The 17,937-nt window shown below is 48.1% G+C and overlaps 1 protein-coding gene across 1 annotated transcript; it reads right to left on the reverse strand.

The window, feature by feature from the left end:
• Positions 1-837: 837 nt before the first annotated feature.
• LOC104385593 (olfactory receptor 14A16-like) lies at positions 838-2,312 on the reverse strand. Its single transcript, XM_009994061.1, has 2 exons — positions 1,425-2,312; positions 838-915 (listed from the first exon to the last, which is right to left on the reverse strand). The coding sequence occupies exons 1-2, from the start codon at positions 2,310-2,312 to the stop codon at positions 838-840; spliced, it is 966 nt and encodes a 321-aa protein (XP_009992363.1).
• Between the last annotated feature and the right edge of the window lie 15,625 nt (positions 2,313-17,937).

A 17,937-nucleotide genomic window follows, 5' to 3' on the forward strand; every position in this document is an offset into this window, starting at 1 on the left:
GTCATAGAAAGTTTAGGGTGGGAAGGGTGATGAGCTCTCTCCTCAGCTGCCTTTTCTTCCAACGGAACATCCACAGTTCCCTTTTATGCTCCTCATATGACTTGTTCTCTAGACCCTTCAGCAGCTTGGTTGCTCTCCGCTGAACTTGCTCCAGCCCCTCAATATCCTTCTTATAGTGAGGGGCGCAGAACTGCCAACCAGCTCCCCCAGGGCCTTTTCTGCTGGGCAGCTTTCCCAGGCCAGTACAGTTGTGTGGGGTTTTCTGACCAAAATGCAGGACCCTGCACTTGGCCTTTTTGAACCTCATACAATTGGCCTTGGCCCATCAACCCAGCTTGTCCAGGTCTCTCTGCAGTGCCTTCCTACTCTTGAGCAGATCGACACTCCTACCCAATACAGTGTTGTCTGCAAACTGACTGAGAGTGCACTCAATCCCCTCATCCAGATCACTGATAAAGATATTGAACAAGACTAGCCCCAAAACTGAGCCTGAGGGACACCACTGGTCACTGGCCCCAACTAGATTTAACTCCATTTACCACAACTCTCTGGGCCCGGCCATCCAGCCAGTTTTTTATCCGGTGAAGAGAACACCTGTCTATGCCATGATTTGCCTGCTTCTCCAGGAGATGCTGTGGGAGACAGTGTCAAAGGCCTCACCGAAGTCTAGATAGACAACATGCACAGCCTTCCCCTCATCCAATCGGCAGGGTCCATGCTCATAGAACATGATCAAGTTGGTCAAGCGAGACCGCCCTTTCCGAAGCCCATGCCGGCTGGCCCTGATCCTATGGCTGTCCTGCACTTGCCCTGTGAGCTCACTCCCCTTCTGAGTCTTCATTCACTCCAATCCAAGGGCAGGTGACAAGTGCCCATTCTTTCCTGTTGCCTCCACAGACGTTTCCAGAGAGATGACTAGATGCCATCAGTCCCATCATACATGATGCAGCCTGAGGATGTAGTGTGGACCTGATGCACCATCTCCACATCCATTGGACACCAAGAAGAGAGCCTTGAGAGGAAAATGTTTGATACAATAGAGCCCAATGGTACCGTGCCCATACCCTCAAATGCAGAGAGAATAAACAAAGAGAAAAGACCCCTTAAAGGAACAATTCCTTAAACATATTTTTACAAGAAACACTTTAGAAAGAGCCCATCCTCCAGACACTGTACCCAGGAGGTTTTGTTGGTTTTTTTTATTGGAGAGTCACTACTGGACAGTTCACATCTAAAACAGTGTTGTGCAAGAGTTAGACACAACAGAATCAACCCAGAAAAAAAAAATAAATGTAAAAGTATGATTCTTACAAGTAAAAATGCAGGCTCCTGGCCCAAGATAAGCCCTGGGAAACACGCAGAAAGGGTGAGACAGATTATTGTCAGTGAAACAGGGGCAACTGGGTCAGTTTTAAAAAGGTGACCTTGAGCTCCTTGTTCCTCAGGCTGTAGATGAGGGGGTTCACTGCTGGAGGCACCACTGAGTATGAAATTGCCAAAGCGAGATCTAAGGAAGGGGAAGAGATGGAGGAGGGCTTCAGGTGGGCAAACATGGCAGTGCTGACAAACAGGGAGACCACGACCAGGTGAGGGAGGCAGGTGGAAAAGGCTTTGTGCCTTCCCTGCTCAGAGGGGATCCTCAGCACAGCCCTGAAGATCTGCACATAGGACACCACAATGGAAACAAAACACCCAAATGCTAAACAGGCACTAACCACAAGAAGCCAAAGTTCTCTGAGGTAGGAGTGTGAGCAGGAGAGCTTGAGGATCGGGGGTGTTTCACAGAAGAACTGTCCCAGGGCATTGCCCTGGCAGAGGGGCAGGGAAAATGTACTGGCTGTGTGCAGGAGAGCATAGAGAAACCCAGTGACCCAGGCAGCTGCTGCCATGTGGACACAAGCTCTGCTGCCCAGGAGGGTCCCGTAGTGCAGGGGTCTGCAGATGGCCACGTAGCGGTCATAGCACATGATGGTCAGAAGACAATACTCACCTACAATGAAGAAGAGAAAGAAAAAGACCTGAGTGGCACATCCTGTGTAGGAGATGGCCCTGGTGTCCCAGAGGGAGTTGGCCATGGCTTTGGGGAGAGTCGTGGAGATGCAGCCCAGGTCGAGCAGGGAGAGGTTGAGCAGGAAGAAGTACATGGGGGTGTGGAGGTGGTGGTCCCAGGCGATGGTGGTGATGATGAGGCCGTTGCCCAGGAGGGCAGCCAGGTAGATGCCCAGGAAGAGCCAGAAGTACAAGAGCTGCAGCTCCCGCCTGTCTGCGAATGCCAGGAGGAGGAACTGGGTGATGGAGCTGCTGTTGGACATTTTCTTGCTGTAGGCATGGATTACTATCCAAGGAAGGAAAGAGAATGACAAATGACATGAGACTAGATTGAGAAACATCAAAGCCATTTCTTATACACCCTCTTCTTTCTACACACCCTCTCTTTTCCTTTTTTGGGAGCCCTTCCTGGGTCCCTGGTCAGTGCTGGTCAAGTGAGCAGCAGTTTCTGGCTGCCAACAGGTCAGCCCTGCTCTGCAGTGGTGGATCCATGGAAACAGTGGGGACAGGGGTCATTGCTGGTGTCCAGCTTTGTCAGAGGAAACTGCTCTGGAGAATGTCTGGTCAGTGCTGAGGATCTGGGAAGGCAGAAGCAGTTTGAGACTTTTGGGGTTTTACAGCTTCCCCCATTACTCCTGGACAGTGTTGCCAGATGCGAGAAACCCTCAGCACTGCTGCTGTGCTCAGGGAGAACAGAGAGAGTCCTGTGAGGCAAGAGGATCGTTTGTGGCTCAGTGCAGGGTGAGGGGAGCTGGTCTGTCCCTTTGACTTGCTCCCAGCCACCCAGACTTGTGCCTCTCTGAAGTAGCAGTTGACCACACTCACACACCCTGAAAAGCCTCCAGGCACTGCTGAGGGCAGAGGGATTCAGCTCAGACATCTACAGATCTCACTTTTTCCTAGAGGTCTCAGCACTCCTCACCCAGGACACATGTAGCTCATTTCACCAACCAATCAGCATTTTCCCTATCATAGCATCTCTTTGCTTTTCCACGGGGCTTTCAGAGAACACAAAGCTGCTCTAGGACAGGTTTGTATCCTGGAGCAAAGATCACAGCTTGGAAAAAACAAACAAACAAACAACAAAACAAAAGTCTACAAGAAAATGGCCAAGGGTCCTAATAATGACATTTGATTAAGGGGAATTCTGCTCAGTCCCCAGCCCCACAGACTGCATTGCCCCCAGTCCCACAGGTGAAAGCTGGAACATGCTCACATGGACATAGCAGCATGAATGGATCCACAAGCTCAGAGTGTGACTTATGTTGATGAAACTTCCCCTCCCCAGAGAGTCTGACAGCAAGAATGAGATGACAATGACTATGACATAGATGGGTGAGAAAGAAGCCAAAGGTCTGGCTGAGAGGGGTCAGGACAGAGGTAGCAGACCCTCAGGACAGTTGAGTGGCTGAAGGCAGTTGAGAAGGCTCCTATCAGACCTGCTGATCACTCAGAATTCTAGTTCAGGATTGCTTAAAATGCAGAGCTCCATTTCCTTTTATCCTTTTCTCTCCCCCCTTGTATCTTCTTGATACAGGAAACTGAAAAGACAGACTTAGGAAAGCGCCTCATCTTTATAGAAATCCCTGCCAAGATCTTCCCCTTGAGAATTTTTTTCAAGGGGATCTGGAGCTTTAAGCAGCCAGGACCTTGCTGGCAGTCACTCCTTCTACACACAGTTTCTCCACACAGCACCATGGCGAAATCCCCAGAAAGCTGAGAGCTGATCCTGGTGGGCAGCAGAGACCCTGCCCCAGCACACACCACCTGGAGTGCACGGACCCTGCTCTGAAGGACAACTCTGGGCACCCCTGCCCACACACTTGCCTGCACAGCTATTAAAATTGCCCAAGAAGAGCTCTGTGTCGGTGTCCCCACACTTTTCTTAAGGATCCAATGAGCTGTGGCTGTGCCAGCTTAGGGAGATGTCTCCAGGAACTGCACTCACATTGCCCTGCACTCAGAGACTCACCATGTCAAGGACTGCACAGATTTCTCCTCCACTGAACTCTCACTCACCCCCCAGTCCTGGCCACCTTTAAGCTCTCCCTGCCTTGCTCATCTCCCTCAGACCCCTGGCAGTGCCCTTCTCCCTGGTGCACCAAGCAGAGGAGCTGCTCCTGGGCAGAGCTGTCTCTCTGCAGCACTGCCCACTTGCCAGCAGCTCCCTCCATCCCAGGAGCCCAGCTCAGCATGTTAATGAGCCCTCTGGTGGGTTTGGTGCTGAGTTAATGAAGCTCAGAGAAAGAGAGGAAGTTGATGAAACCTCTCAACAAGTCCAAGTCTGAGTCCAACTCCAAAGTTTCTGGCAGTGTCCCACTGAGGGACATGACTGAGGAAGTGTCCCCAGGGTGTGGGGTAGAGCAGGAAGGAGGAGGCAGTAATGGCAGGTGCAGAAAAGGAACGTGACTTTGTTGCTGAGTAACCCTGGGTGAGTTTCATGACTGTAAAGGTCCCAGCCCTGACCCCTTTAACAAAAGGTGCCAGCCCTGACCCCAGCTCCTGGGAACGGAGATCGTGTCCTTCCTTCATCTCTCAGGGCTCTCCCTGGGACACTGGGATGTGGAGATGTGCAATGCCAAGGGCCTGACTATGGCACAACTCCGCCCTGGCTCCTGTACATGGACAAGAAGTCTCTGAGACCCTGGTGCTGTTGTCTCCCCAGGGGCACCAGTGGCAGAGACAGCAGCCATGAAGAAAATCATGTAGAGGTTGGCTATATCAGGGGGGTTTCTGCTTTTCCACATTCCTCTCCTATCTCCACCACAGCCTCTCCTACAATGTCCCATCCTCTGTGCCTGTTGCCCGGAAGGCTGTAGACCTCCACCCAGCCACCTCACCTTGCTGTCACCTCATTTTACTGATATCTTTGCCTCCCACTTTGAAACAGAAAGTCTTGGGCTGACCAGGGCTCCTTCTGGGTAGGGGGGTTTCTGCTTTTCCACATTCCTCTCCTATCTCCACCACAGCCTCTCCTACAATGTCCCATCCTCTGTGCCTGTTGCCCGGAAGGCTGTAGACCTCCACCCAGCCACCTCACCTTGCTGTCACCTCATTTTACTGATATCTTTGCCTCCCACTTTGAAACAGAAAGTCTTGGGCTGACCAGGGCTCCTTCTGGGTGAAATGGTGCACCACAGCACAGCCCTTTGAATGTAATTTCTTTCTCTGTGTCTCCACTCTGGATCTTCCTAGCTCCACTTTGTGGCATTATTTCCTGCCCAAGCTCTTTCCCACTTTGAAGAAAAGCTCTAGTAGAAAGTTTAAAACCCACCCTTCAGGAGCTACCAGGCCACCCCTCTACTCTCCTCAGCCTGCACAGTACAGAACCTTGGGCCCTCAGCCTCTCTAGACTGGCCATGTGCTTGACACTTCCCAAACCCATCTTGGAGATCTCTGGGGACTCTCCATGGTGTTTGCAGATGAAAACATGCTGGTCACAAGCCAAGAAAGATGAAGTGAGGCTTTTTACCAAGGCCCATCATGGCAGAACAATGGATAATGGCTTTAAACTGAAAGACGGGAGATATGAAGTTCATATAAGGAAGAAATATTTTAGGATAGGGTGGCAAGACACTGGAAGAGGTTGTCCTGAGAAGTGAATGCCCCATCACTGGAAGTGTCCCAAGTCAGGAACTTTAAGCAACCTGAACTAGTGAGAGATACCCCTGCCCATGGCAGAAGGGTTGGTCTGGGTGCTCCTTTAGGTCCGTTCTAAGCCCAAACCATTCCATGGATCTTTGACTCTGATATCCCCAGCTCCTTCTCCACAGGGCTTCAAATGCCCACATACACAATGTGGGCATTTTAACCTGACCTGGTCCCCAGCACTCCCATAAAACTGGAAGAATTGCCATTTCTAGGCCATGATTTGCCATGTTGTCAGAGGAACAACTCAAACCCCAAAAGGCAGAACATTAATTCAAAGACAGTTCCAGCATATCTGCGAGAAAGTTTCATCCAGTGGGTCAATGGGAGAGCCTCCCAGGATGACCTTGCCAAATGAGGGTAGGAGGTTTCTGCCTCCAGAGGTCTGAGACTCATGGTAGGAAGCCAGAAAGTGCCTTTGGGGACTGGGAAAGCCTTGCCCTGGGATGCTGAGGAAAGGACCAAAGGAAGGGCAAGGGTGGGCTCCAGATGATTTCTGGAGGAAGAAGCAAGGGAAAAGGGGAAAAAAAAGGGTGAAAGGAGCAGTTTGTGTGTCAACAGGGGCTGGTCAGTGCCCTGCCTTGGCCATGCCCTGCACCTGATCTCTGCAGCCTGTCCTGTTTCATTCATACCTCCTGATCAGGAAGAGGAAGTAGATGAGGCCTTCTTCTGACAACAGGAAGAAGCCTCTCATTTGCAGGCCTTGGTTCTCATGGGGGACTTACACTATCCCCACATCTGCTGGAGGGCCAACACAGGCTGATTTGGGAGCTTGTTGATGACATTGCCTTGACCAGGGTGTCTGAGGAGGCAGGGAGGTGAGTCACCCTCTAGGACTTCATACCTACAAAAACCAGAGCTGGCCAGGGATGGAACAGTCATGGGTTAGAAGGGAGAGTTGGGGCTCCTGAGAGAAGAGAAGGGAAGAAGGGTAAGAGCTGGACTTGAGGGGAGCAGGCTTTGGCCTGGCTAGAAGCATGACTGGAAGAATCCCAGAGGACAGCAGAGAAGCAGAGAGAGCTGTTTCAAGGTTATGGATCTGGTCTCTTCCAGCTCAAGAATGGTCTGTCCTGAACATGCAGGAGGCCAAGCAAAGGTGACTGGTAGCTGGCAGGGATGAGAAAGGAGCTCCTGACTAAAAGGCTAGATGGGAAAGTGTTAACCTGTGACAGGAATTGAGAGATTACAAGTTGGGGGCAGCATGGCCTTATAAGGTATCTTCGGCCATGAGATCACAAAGGGGGGCAGCAGTATAGCCTTATATGGTATGTGTGGCCTTATATGTTATGTATAGACATAACATAGACATCACAAGGGAGTGGCAGGACATGATATATATGGCCATGACATTGCAATGGAGGGGCAATTGGCCTTATATGGGATGCATGGCCCCAAGATCACAATGGGAGATTTTCTGGTACGTTTCTGGCATATTCCAGCAGATTATCAAGCTGTGTGTTGTGGTTGACACCCAAGAGGGAAAGGATGCCATCCAGAGGGACCTTGACAGGCTGTGGAGGTGAGCCAGTGCCAACAGCATGAAGTTCAACAAGGCCAAGTGGTGCTGCACCTGGGTCGGCCCAACCGCAGGCACAAACACAGCCTGGGGGAAGAATGGCTGGAGAGCAGCCCTGAGGAGAAGGACTTTGGGGTGGGAGGAGATGAGAAGCTCCACATGAGCCACCAGGGAGCGCTGCAGCCAAGAGACTCAACTGCATCCTGGGCTGCATCAAAAGAAGTGTGGCCAGCAGAGCCAGGGAGGTCATTCTGCCCCTCTACTCTGCTCTGGTGAGGCCACACCTGGAATACTGTGTACAGTTCTGGAGCTCTCAGCACAAGAAAGATACAGACCTGTTGGAGAGGGTCCAGAGAAGGGCCACCAAGATGATCAAAGGCCTGGAGCACCTCTGCTATGAATACAGGCTAAAAAATTGGGGCTGTTCAGCCTAGAGAAGAGAAGGTGCCAGGGAGACCTTAGAGCACCTTCCAGTACTTGAAAGGGGCCTACAGGAAAGCTGGGGAGGGACTTTTCATCAGAGAAATGATAGTGATAGGACAAGGGGTAATGGTTTTAAACTGAGAGACGGGAGATTTAGGTTAGATATTAGAATGAATTTCTTCACTATAAGGATGGTGAGGAACTGGAATGGGTTGCCCAGGGAGGTTGTTGATGCCCCATCCCTGGAGGTTTTTAAGGCCAGGTTGGACAAGGTTTTGTGCAACCTGATCTAGTGGTTGGTTCCCTGCTCATGGCAGGGGGGTTGGAACTTGGTGATCTTTAAGGTCCCTTCCAACCTTAATGATTCTATGGTTATATGCTGTATGTGACCCAGAGATCAGAATGCTGGGAGCAGGATGGCTTTATATGGCACATAAAGCATGTGTGTGTGTAAAACTAATAGACATAAATTAGCCCACTAGTTAGGTTGAAGGCTGAATGCCCAATCAAGCACTGCTCATCATGCACTCCTCTGCACAGCTCCTTCCAGGAAAGTTCAAACAAAGCAAAACACAAGCTCTGTTTTCCTGCTCCCAGTGAAGTGTACTCTTGCCATGGCCACGAGCAGCCAGTTTCTCCAGCAGAATGCTGTGGGAAATGGTACTGAAGGCTTTGTTAAGCTCCAGCTAAACAACATCCACAACCATTCTCTCATCCACTAAGTGTGTCACCTTGTCATAGAAGGAGATCAGCTTGCTCAGGCAGGACCTTTCTTTCATGAACCCATGCATACTGGGCCTGATCCCCTCATTGTCATGTATGACAATTCTGTGATTCCATAATGATGGCAGTATCATGAACAATCCCACACAGCCTAATAAAATTCAGGACAGATCCTCAGTTTCACTCCAGACACAGGCCTGTAGAGTTCCACGAGGTGCCATGGCTCTCACACACGATTACATGCATTTGCCCAGGACAGTGATGGTCCTGTCCCAGAAAGCCACCCCCATCCAGAGTGAGAGCAGGATAGGAACCCCAGGCAGCATCACAGACAGGTTTGCAGCCTTTGTGCAAGGAACTGGTGGCCACCTCTGCAGCATGGCAAGGTCCCTTCTCAACCCAGGAGATGTGGGGCAGTCCATGAATAAGAAGCACATCAACACTATGATCTCAGTCATGGACCTACACTTTCCAACCTTTCTTTTTATTCCCCACCAACCTTTCCTGACCCTCTGGAAAACACAGCCAAGGAGCAGACCATGAGTTTTCACAGTGGGCCTGTCAGCAGCACCTTGTCATTCCAGGAGATCAGCTTCAACTCTGCCAAAGGCCCTCAGGGCAGCAGAGCCACCACTGACAAGAAATTAAATTCCTTCCAGGGCTGCTCTTCCCAGCCCTGTTTGTCTCTGCCCTTGAGGACAGCAAGGTTTGCTCACGCTCTTGGCATCCAGTTCCAGCTTCACGTTTCCACCTGCAGTCCACTCTGGCATGGCTCTGCTCTGAAGCCAAGCCTTTGTACCCTGAGGGTCTTGGACACTTCATACCAGGTTTTTCCAAGTCCGAGCTTGGCCTGCAGCCATAATTGACCTGCTACAGCCCAAATGTGCACTGATGCCCTCAGGCAGGGGCACAGCCAAGACCAGTTAGATCCTGTGCTTTTTGACACTAATGGAAGAACTGCCAAGGAGTGGTGGGACAAGTGACACAGCTTGGGGTGCTGCAAAGGATGGGTACAGAGCTTTCAGGAGAGACAGGCTGGAAACAGTAGGATTAGGAAGGCTCTTAGCATTAGGAATCAAGTTCCCTCAAAGGGCAGAAGCTGCTTGGAAGCATGGAGGTTCTCTATGGGACAAGTGACAAGTTGTGTGAGCTCTTTGTGAGTGAGGATCAGAAGACAGTCCAACAAAGGTTGACGTGGTGGTGGGAGATGAGAAACCCACAGTCAGGGTGGGAACAGGCTGGAGAGTTGGAAAGGGAGAAATTTAATGAAGTACAACAACCCCGTGTACCAGCATAGGTTGGGGATCTGTTGGACAGCTGCATAGGGGAAAGGGACCTGGGGGTTCTGCTGGACAGAAGAGCTACCATGAGTCAGCAATGTGCCCTTGTGGCCAAGAAGACCAGTGGCATCCTGGGGTGTATCAGAAAGAGTGTGGTAAGTAGGTCAAGGGAGGTTCTCCACCCTCTCTATTCTGCCCTGGTGAGGCTGCAACCTGGAATATTGTGTCCAGTTCTGGGCCCCTCAGTTCAAGAAGGACAGGGAGCTGCTTGAAAGAGTCCAGTGCAGAGCCACAAAGATGTAAGTCAAGATAGGTTCTCCTCCCTTCTACTCTACTCTGGTGAGGCCACATCTGGATTATTGTGTCCAGTTCTGAGCCCTTCAATTCAAGGACAGGGAACTGCTGGAAAGAGTCCAGCACAGAGCTACCAAGATGATGAAGGAAGTGGAACATCTTCCTTATGAGGAAAAGCTGAGGGAGCTGGGTCTCTTTAGCTTGAAGAAGAGAAGACTGAGGGGCAACCTCAGTAATGTTTACAAATATGTAAAGGGCGACTGTTAGGAGGATGGAGCCAGGCTCTTCTCGGTGATGTCCAATGATAGGGCCAGGGCAACGGATGCAAACTGGAACATAGGAGGTTCCACATAAACTTGAGGAAAACCTTTTTCACTGTGAAGGTAACAGAACACAGGAACAGGCTGCCCAGAGAGGTTGTGAACTCTCCTTCTCTGGAGACATTCACAAGCCACCTGGATGTGTTCCTGTGTAACCAACTCTAAGGGATCCTTCTCTGGCAGGGGGGTTGGACTAGATAATCTCCAGAGGTCCCTTCCAACCATGACCATTCTGTGATTCTGCAATGTGGATGTGTCTTTTCTAAGCACCCCAAGGTTTTTTTCTGGAAGCAAGAGCCTGGGGAAATTAATGACCCTGGCAGTCTCTTGAAGAGGGACGCAGCAGGGTGAAAACAAGTTCAGGGGATTTCTGGAGTGTCTTGGGAGAACTTTAGTGGAGAAAGCTCAGATTTGAAGAAAGGTGCCAGGGTCTGATGAGAGAAAAGTAAAGTTGAACTAGGGACAAAGACAGCCCATGTAGTCTAGGACATACATGGTCTTAACTTCCCTGCATACGAAGAGTCATAGGACCATGGAATCACAGAATCATCAAGGTTGAAAAGACCTTGTTATGGTTTGGGAGACCCTGGCATGGTGTAGGACACCTAGAGAGAGAGAGAGAGAGTCCTTAGGATCCTGAAAGACTGGAAGTGTCAGTATTCCCGGCCACTCCCTGGAACAATCTATAAAAGCCAGGAAAGGTGGAAACTGGGCCTTTCTCCCTTCCTGCTCCTTCTCCCTGCCACGGCTGCTGCTCGTTCCTTTGTTTTCCCATGTGCTCGCTCATTTTACCCTTTTACCTTGTGTTATAGTAAATTTGTTTCTAGTTTCAATTTCCAAACTTTAAGCCGCTTTTCCTTATTTCCCTTCTATCTTCCCTTTGGAGGGTGGAGGGGGAGTAATAGAGAGCAATTCTGTCCTCTGTTTTTTGGGATGCAGCTTTAATATTTAAACAAGGACAGACCTTCAATATCATCAAGTCCAACTGTCTGCCCTACAACCCCTAACCACTAAAACATCTCCCGAAACACCACATCCATGCGTTTTTTTAACACCTCCAGAGACGTTACTTCCACCACCTCCCTGGGCAGCCTGTTGCAATTCTTTCACTCTTTCTGTGAATAATTTTTTCCTAATATCCAATCTGAACCTCCCCTGGTTCAACCTGACCCTGTTTCCTCTTGTCCTATCACCAGTCACTAGGGAGAAGAGGCCAACACCCACGTCACTACAATCTTCTTTCAGGTAGAGAGCAATGAGGTCTCCTCTCAGCCTCCTCTTCTCCAGGCTGAACAACTCCAGCTCTCTCAGCCCCTCTCCTCATAAGACTTGTTCTCCAGAATCCTAATCATTGCAGATGCTCAGGATCAAAACCAATTAGAGATTCCTGGTATTTCTTAATGTGTAAGCATAAAAAAAGTAAGAAGTGGGGAAACAAGACATTGTTTCTTACTGAAATTAGTATGGAAGACTTTCCACTTTGACTACACTCCTGAAACCTCCCTAACCGGGAAAGAACCAAGGAGTTTGCAAGTTACGCCCAGAGCCTCGGCTTGTTGTGCTGTTTTGTCGTGTTCACGAGCCCCCTGGTGCCCAGTTCCTGAACTGCAGATCCTAAAGGAAGGTGGAACTGGCCTCTGGAGAAGGAAAAGTCAGTAGGAAGCATCCAGGTTTCTGAGGGTGTTAGGATTCTATACCAAAGGCCATCTGTCGCCAACCGACGGCGTTATAGAAGCCACTGGTAGGCAGGAGCTTTCGCAACTTCCCCTCTCCTGTAGAGGGGTTTTTGACACTGAGCTGTGTGCAGGGTTAGCCTCGCACAGAGGAACGGCCCCTGCAGGACCATATCTGAGAGTGGAAACTGAAATACCACCCCCACCACGCTCACAAATTGTCACTGGCACCAATATTGAATTTACGAATTAACCGGTTTATTAAAGAACAGCCACACTAAGGGACAAGGTTCAGGAGAGGAAGGCTGAGGGCTATGTCAGGGAAATAACTCAAAAGTACTACGCCCTTATTAAAAGTACACTGCGAGAGACGGATGCAAGGATCAACAGACTTAAAGGGAGGAAATCGAGCCCGGCGAAAATTCCTCTTTAAGAGGTCGTGGAGTGTGTGCAAGTATGGGGGCGGAATCGCCATAGGGTGTGCGATTGTATTACCCTCCCATGAGGTCTCAGTTTGCAGCTCCCAGGTGATGGCTTTTCTACCGGCGACCTGGCCTGGGGACGTGCAGCTCCCAGCAGTGGCTGTCTGCCCCAGCACAGTCCCTGGCGGTAGCCGCAACGGGTGACGGTGGCTCAGCAGTTCGGCATCGGCTCCTCCTCAGCAGGGTCTCCAGCCTCAGTGGTTTCCCCGAGGATGGGCGGTTCCGGCGGCAGAACGGGCACTCCAGCCCGGGGGGCAGCGGGAAGGGTCCCAGCACTCTCATTGTTGGCGTCCGGGTTCGATTCCCAGTCTGGCGAGCAGGGTCCTCATGGGCAGCAGCGGTTTCCCCGACAACAGGCAGGTTTGGCAACCTCTGGCCGCGACGGCAGCGGGAAGGGTCCTGGCTCTCTCATCCCCGTAGCCCGGGATCGATTCGCGGGCAGGCAAACGGAGTCCGGCTCCGCGGCAGGGCAGGTGTCCGGCCAGCAGCAGGGAGGGTTCCCGTGGCAACAGTCGGAGCACGCCGCTCACTGACCCGCAAATGCTGTTGGTTTTTATGCTCCAGAGACCCCCTGTGCAGACAGGCTGACTGCTGTAATGCATGCTGCTGCCTTCTCCTTAGGAACAGATAATTAATAAGGCCCAGAGCCAATTAGCATTCATGGCTCCAAAGTCATGAGATTGAGATAGGGATTTCAGTGTAGGGCTCTAATAAGTAGTTATGGGTCTGGTGTGATTTGACATAACAGTAAATTAAGATGGATTAACACTATTACAACAAAACACAAAATCAGATTATATTATTTGCTAATAACTATATCATAAAAAATCACTTATAATCAATGCAGAGGTTCAGTTAAAGCTCTGACAAAATATTATAAACTGGATTACAAGCACATACACACATGGATACAGAGGTGAATTTGTTAAGATGTTACATTTTGGTGCATAATTTCATGGAGGGTGTTGCAATATAACCTGAATTACCTCCCAAAGTCAAATTATAAACACAAAAGAGAATTTGGTTCCCCCCCATATTTAAGAGAAGTTTCTGGCTCCTTACTCCTCCCAACCAGGTGAGTCAACTGTCTCTTCATGAGACATGAGACTGCAGTTTGGTGTGGACCCTGGGAGCTCTGAAGTGCCTCCTTCTCAGGGCCAATATTTACAGGGTCTTAAGATGTCTGACTTTGGCCAGTATGTTCCATGGTGATTACAATTCAAATTAGGTCACCTTTGGCAACTTTCAGAGTGGGCCTGTGGGCCCAGGAGAGGTCCCAGGAGTGTTTATAAACAACAGAGCTCCAGGTGCCTTCAGGGAGTGCTCAATCACCCCCAAAATCACTGTGCCTGCACTAGGACTGGAACGTAATCAGTTGTCTCGACTCACTGCTCCAGCAGGCAAGGCCTGAAACTGCAGGACTGTCTGAGCTCAATGCACCTGCTATAGAAACAAGGGCAATGTTGGTCCCACCACCCTAGTAACTAAAGCAAGAACAAAATTGGTGTTTACGTTGCACTGTGGCTCAGAGAGGGAAGATCTGCACCACCACACTAGGCCAGCTGGTGGGATCTCCAGCAGTGGAGATTTTCAGCATTGGTCAAGACAAGGCCATAAGCACCTGATAGAGCAGGAGCTGCCTGAGAATGGGCTTGGATGAGAGACCAGAGCTTTAGTCTCCACTCACACCCATTTCTAGAGAAACTAATACATGCCATAGGCACTATGATACATGAAGCAGCCTAAGGAGGTAATAGGGAGCTCATGGACCATCTCCACATCCATTGGACACCTAGAAGAGGGACTTTAAAAGAAAATGTTTTGTACAAGAGAACACATTAGTATCACAAGCTTAACCCCAAACACAGTGAGAATACACAAGGAGAAAAGACCATTGAAAAGACATATCTGCAGAAGCATAATTGTAGGAAGAGCCCATCTTCCAGCCACTGTACCCAGGAGATGCTTTTTTATTGGACAGTTCACATCTAAAACAGTGTTGTGCAAGAGTCAGACACAACAGGATCAAACCTCTAGAGAAGCAGAGTCAACCCAGAAAAAAACCCAGTACAACAAGATGTAAAAGTATGATTCTCACAAGGAAAAGAAGCAGACTCCTGCCCAAGATAAGCCCCAGGAAGCATGCAGAGGCAGTGAAGCAGGTTAGTGTCTGTTATACGTAAATCATGAAGTCAATTTGCTGATCAAATGTGAATATATATGGTTGGATGTTAAACTGCAATGTTTGTTAAAATGCTGCAAGTTATGTTTGCTATATGTTGGAAGTTATATTAAATGCTGGAAGTTATGTTTGTAAAGTGTTATAAGTTATGTTCATGTTTCTGAAATGTTGAATGTTACGGTTATGTGAGGGTTAATGTTGGAAGGGTTAATGTTGGAAGCTATACCCTCTTATATAAGCAGGTGTATGGAACCATAAGTTCCAAAGGGATTGGCCCAGAACATAATGGGAAAATTACAACAAACTTACTGGGGAACTCAAGCTTTAGTGGATCAATTTGAAACTAAATATGTCTGTGTAGGGGCTTATGGAATGGTTAAGAAGGTCTTGGAAGGGTGTTTAACCTGCCAAAAAGTGAATAAGAGACAACTAAGAGAGAAAATTCAAGGTGGTAGGGAAATAGCCAAGAGACCATTTGAAAAGATTCAGACAGACTTTACTGAATTGCCTAAGGTGGGGAGGTATCGTTACTTATTAGTGCTAGTGGACCATCTTACCTATTTTGTAGAAGCTTTTCCTGTAGCCAGAGCCGCAGCCAAAACAGTGATTAGAATCTTATTAGAAGAAATCATTCCCAGATATGGAGCTATAGCTGTGGTTGATTCAGATAGGGGCCCGCACTTTACCTCCAAAATTATTGAAGAGACAATAGAGCTTTTTGGGACCAAATGGGAATATCACACTCCAACCTTGCACCAATACAGGAATCTCCCCCTTTGAAATGATGCATGGGATGCCATATGATTTTGGGGTTCCAATAGAACATCCTAAAATTGAAGACAGAATCTTACAAAAATACATAGTTGAATTGATGAGGTGAACCAGGAGTTGAGAAAGAAGGGGTTGGTGGTCCAGAGACCTCCTTTAGACATTACAATACACAGGATTCAACCTGGAGATCAAGTGCTGGTAAAAACCTGGAAAGAACCATCTCTGACACCCCTCTGGGAAGGACCCTTTGTTGTTTTACTTACAACAGATACAGCCATTCGAACAGCTGAGAGAGGATGGACTAAAAATCACTCGAAAGGCATAAATCCCATGCAGACTCAGGATCAATTTCGGTTGCTGAGGCAGTCTTCCTGCCTCAGGAGCTGTTAGCGTCAGGAGGAAGACATCTTCTATGCTCAGCACCTATAGACTTAGCTCTGAGGACTGCTTGTCACTGTGGGGATAGAAACTGTGTATTTTGGGTAAAGATCCTACGTGGACATTTCAAAAGGATTCTATGGATAAGGGTAGCCTTACAATGTTTATACCTCTGCCAACAGTGTGATCAGAAATTTATAAATTACACTTTCTTTCAGTCCTGGCAACGAATATTAAACAGACAGTGGACAAAATTTGATGGTCAACCAGATGAGAACCACGGGGGCAGGGGCAATACGTGTTAGAAAATAGAGATCACTTTGAATTAGTTCCCTTGCAATACTTCCTAATCAATCTAATTCACCATGTTAGGGGAATAAAACCTACTAGGATTATTAAGCAGTTTTGTGGAAAGCAAGTTATATTTGCAAACTTTCAGGAAGTCACTGAGGAAGAGTGGGATAGGGAAATTGGGAGAGGCCTGAGGGATTAGGAAACAAGATAAATTTAAAAAGACCTCTTAAATGCCACCACAGGGAGTTGAGCAGAGATAGAAATCATAATAGAAAGGCTCCAGGAACTCCTGAAGAATACCACTGCTGCTGAGAAGAGAATATACCTCGTTGCTCCCTGCAAAGGAGTTAGACGAAGGAGGCAGAGGGGTAGAAGTGTGGAGACTAATAATGCTGGGCCTGATGAAAAGAGATATGTTCACTCCCATGTGGATAAGAGGTAGAACAAAATTTGAATGTAAAACAGGAGTTTGGCTTATAATAATTTGGATAATTGGCATACAGGGAGATAATCCTCACAAACCCTATGAATGGACCCTGGCAAGGCAAGGGGACTCTCAAATAATTAGACGCAATATTACAGCAGGCTCTCCCAGCTTCGTTGTCTCACTCTGTGACTTAGCACCCATAAAATCATGCATGAATCAAAGACCTTATTATCTATGTCCAGCTTCTTATCCAGGGAAAGGGTATTAGGACTATTGTAATAGTCCTAATCAATATTATTGTTCATACTGGGAATGTGTTACCATTGCCTCCTCCTGGACTCCTCCACAAAGAGACAAGTTTTTAAGGACTGAATAGACACAAATAGATTGTACCCCACCCTGATCTGAAAATGAACAAAAGCAAAGGAATAAACGGAGTGCAAGGTGGGGACCAGGAAGGGTAAAAATAAGAGTTAGTAATTGTGATCACATAATCCTTAGTGTTATGCAGCCAGAAGATTCAAGATGGCTGTTAGGAAAAACTTGGGGAATTTTTGGGAACTATTGGGAACCTGGGACAGATAGAGGAGGCCTAATCTCTATTCAAAAGAAGGAAATTATAGATCACCAACCTATAGGTCCCAATAAACTTCTAAAAGAAGGTAAAAAGAGGGAACAAAAGACTACTCCAACTGTTTTAGCTTCTACAGAAACCCGTATAAGGGTTACCACTGCAGAAGATGATGATATAGATCCACTGTGGAAATTGATTCAAGTAGCATATCAGGCCCTTAATCACACAAACCTCAATGCTACTTTCTCTTGTTGGCTATGTTATGATATAAGGCCTCCCATTTACAAAGTAATAGGACTTAATAGCACTTATAATTTAATTAATGAGGATAACCCCTTACAGTGTAAATGGGGAGAAAGGAAAACAGGGCTTACTCTGCAGCAGGTAAAGGGGAAAGGAACTTGTTTAGGGAATGTACCCCCCTCAAAAACAGGACTTTGTGGTCTCTGGGATAAAGAAATAAGTAAGATAGTAAATGGGCAATACCAGAGCAAGAAGAATGGTGGATCTGCTCAAAAACAGGCTTAACCCCATGTTTATAATTAGCAATTTTTAATGAGAGCAAAGAATATTGTATTCAAGTAACAATTGTCCCACGAATATTATACCATCAGGAAGCTAGCATGTACATATATTGGGATAATGAAAATTATAAAAGACAGAAAAGAGAACCTATAACAGCTATAACTCTGGCTACCCTAATTGGTTTGGGAATTACAGGGGCAGCAACTGGAATTACTTCTATAGTACAACAAAATCAGGGACTGACTTCGCTGCGCGCGGCTGAAGATGAGGATTTAGAACGAATTGAGAAATCTATATCATACTTGGAAAAATCACTCCCTTCTTTATCTGAAGTGGTGTTACAGAATAGAAGAGGGATGGACTTGTTGTTTCTGCAAC

The sequence above is a fragment of the Chaetura pelagica genome, unplaced genomic scaffold (genome assembly GCF_000747805.2).
Source record: "Chaetura pelagica isolate M959 unplaced genomic scaffold, ChaPel_1.0 scaffold883, whole genome shotgun sequence".
Classification (NCBI taxonomy): domain Eukaryota; kingdom Metazoa; phylum Chordata; class Aves; order Apodiformes; family Apodidae; genus Chaetura; species Chaetura pelagica.

What these genes read in the sequence shown, in the direction of transcription:
- LOC104385593 (XM_009994061.1), bottom strand. Translation starts at nt 2,312, where the DNA reads ATGTCCAACAGCAGCTCCATCACCCAGTTCCTCCTCCTGGCATTCGCA. An exon ending in TGAGGAACAAGGAGCTCAAG is followed by an intron (nt 916 to 1,424) that starts GTCACCTTTTTA and finishes GATGGCATCTAG; the next exon opens with TCATCTCTCTGGAAACGTCT.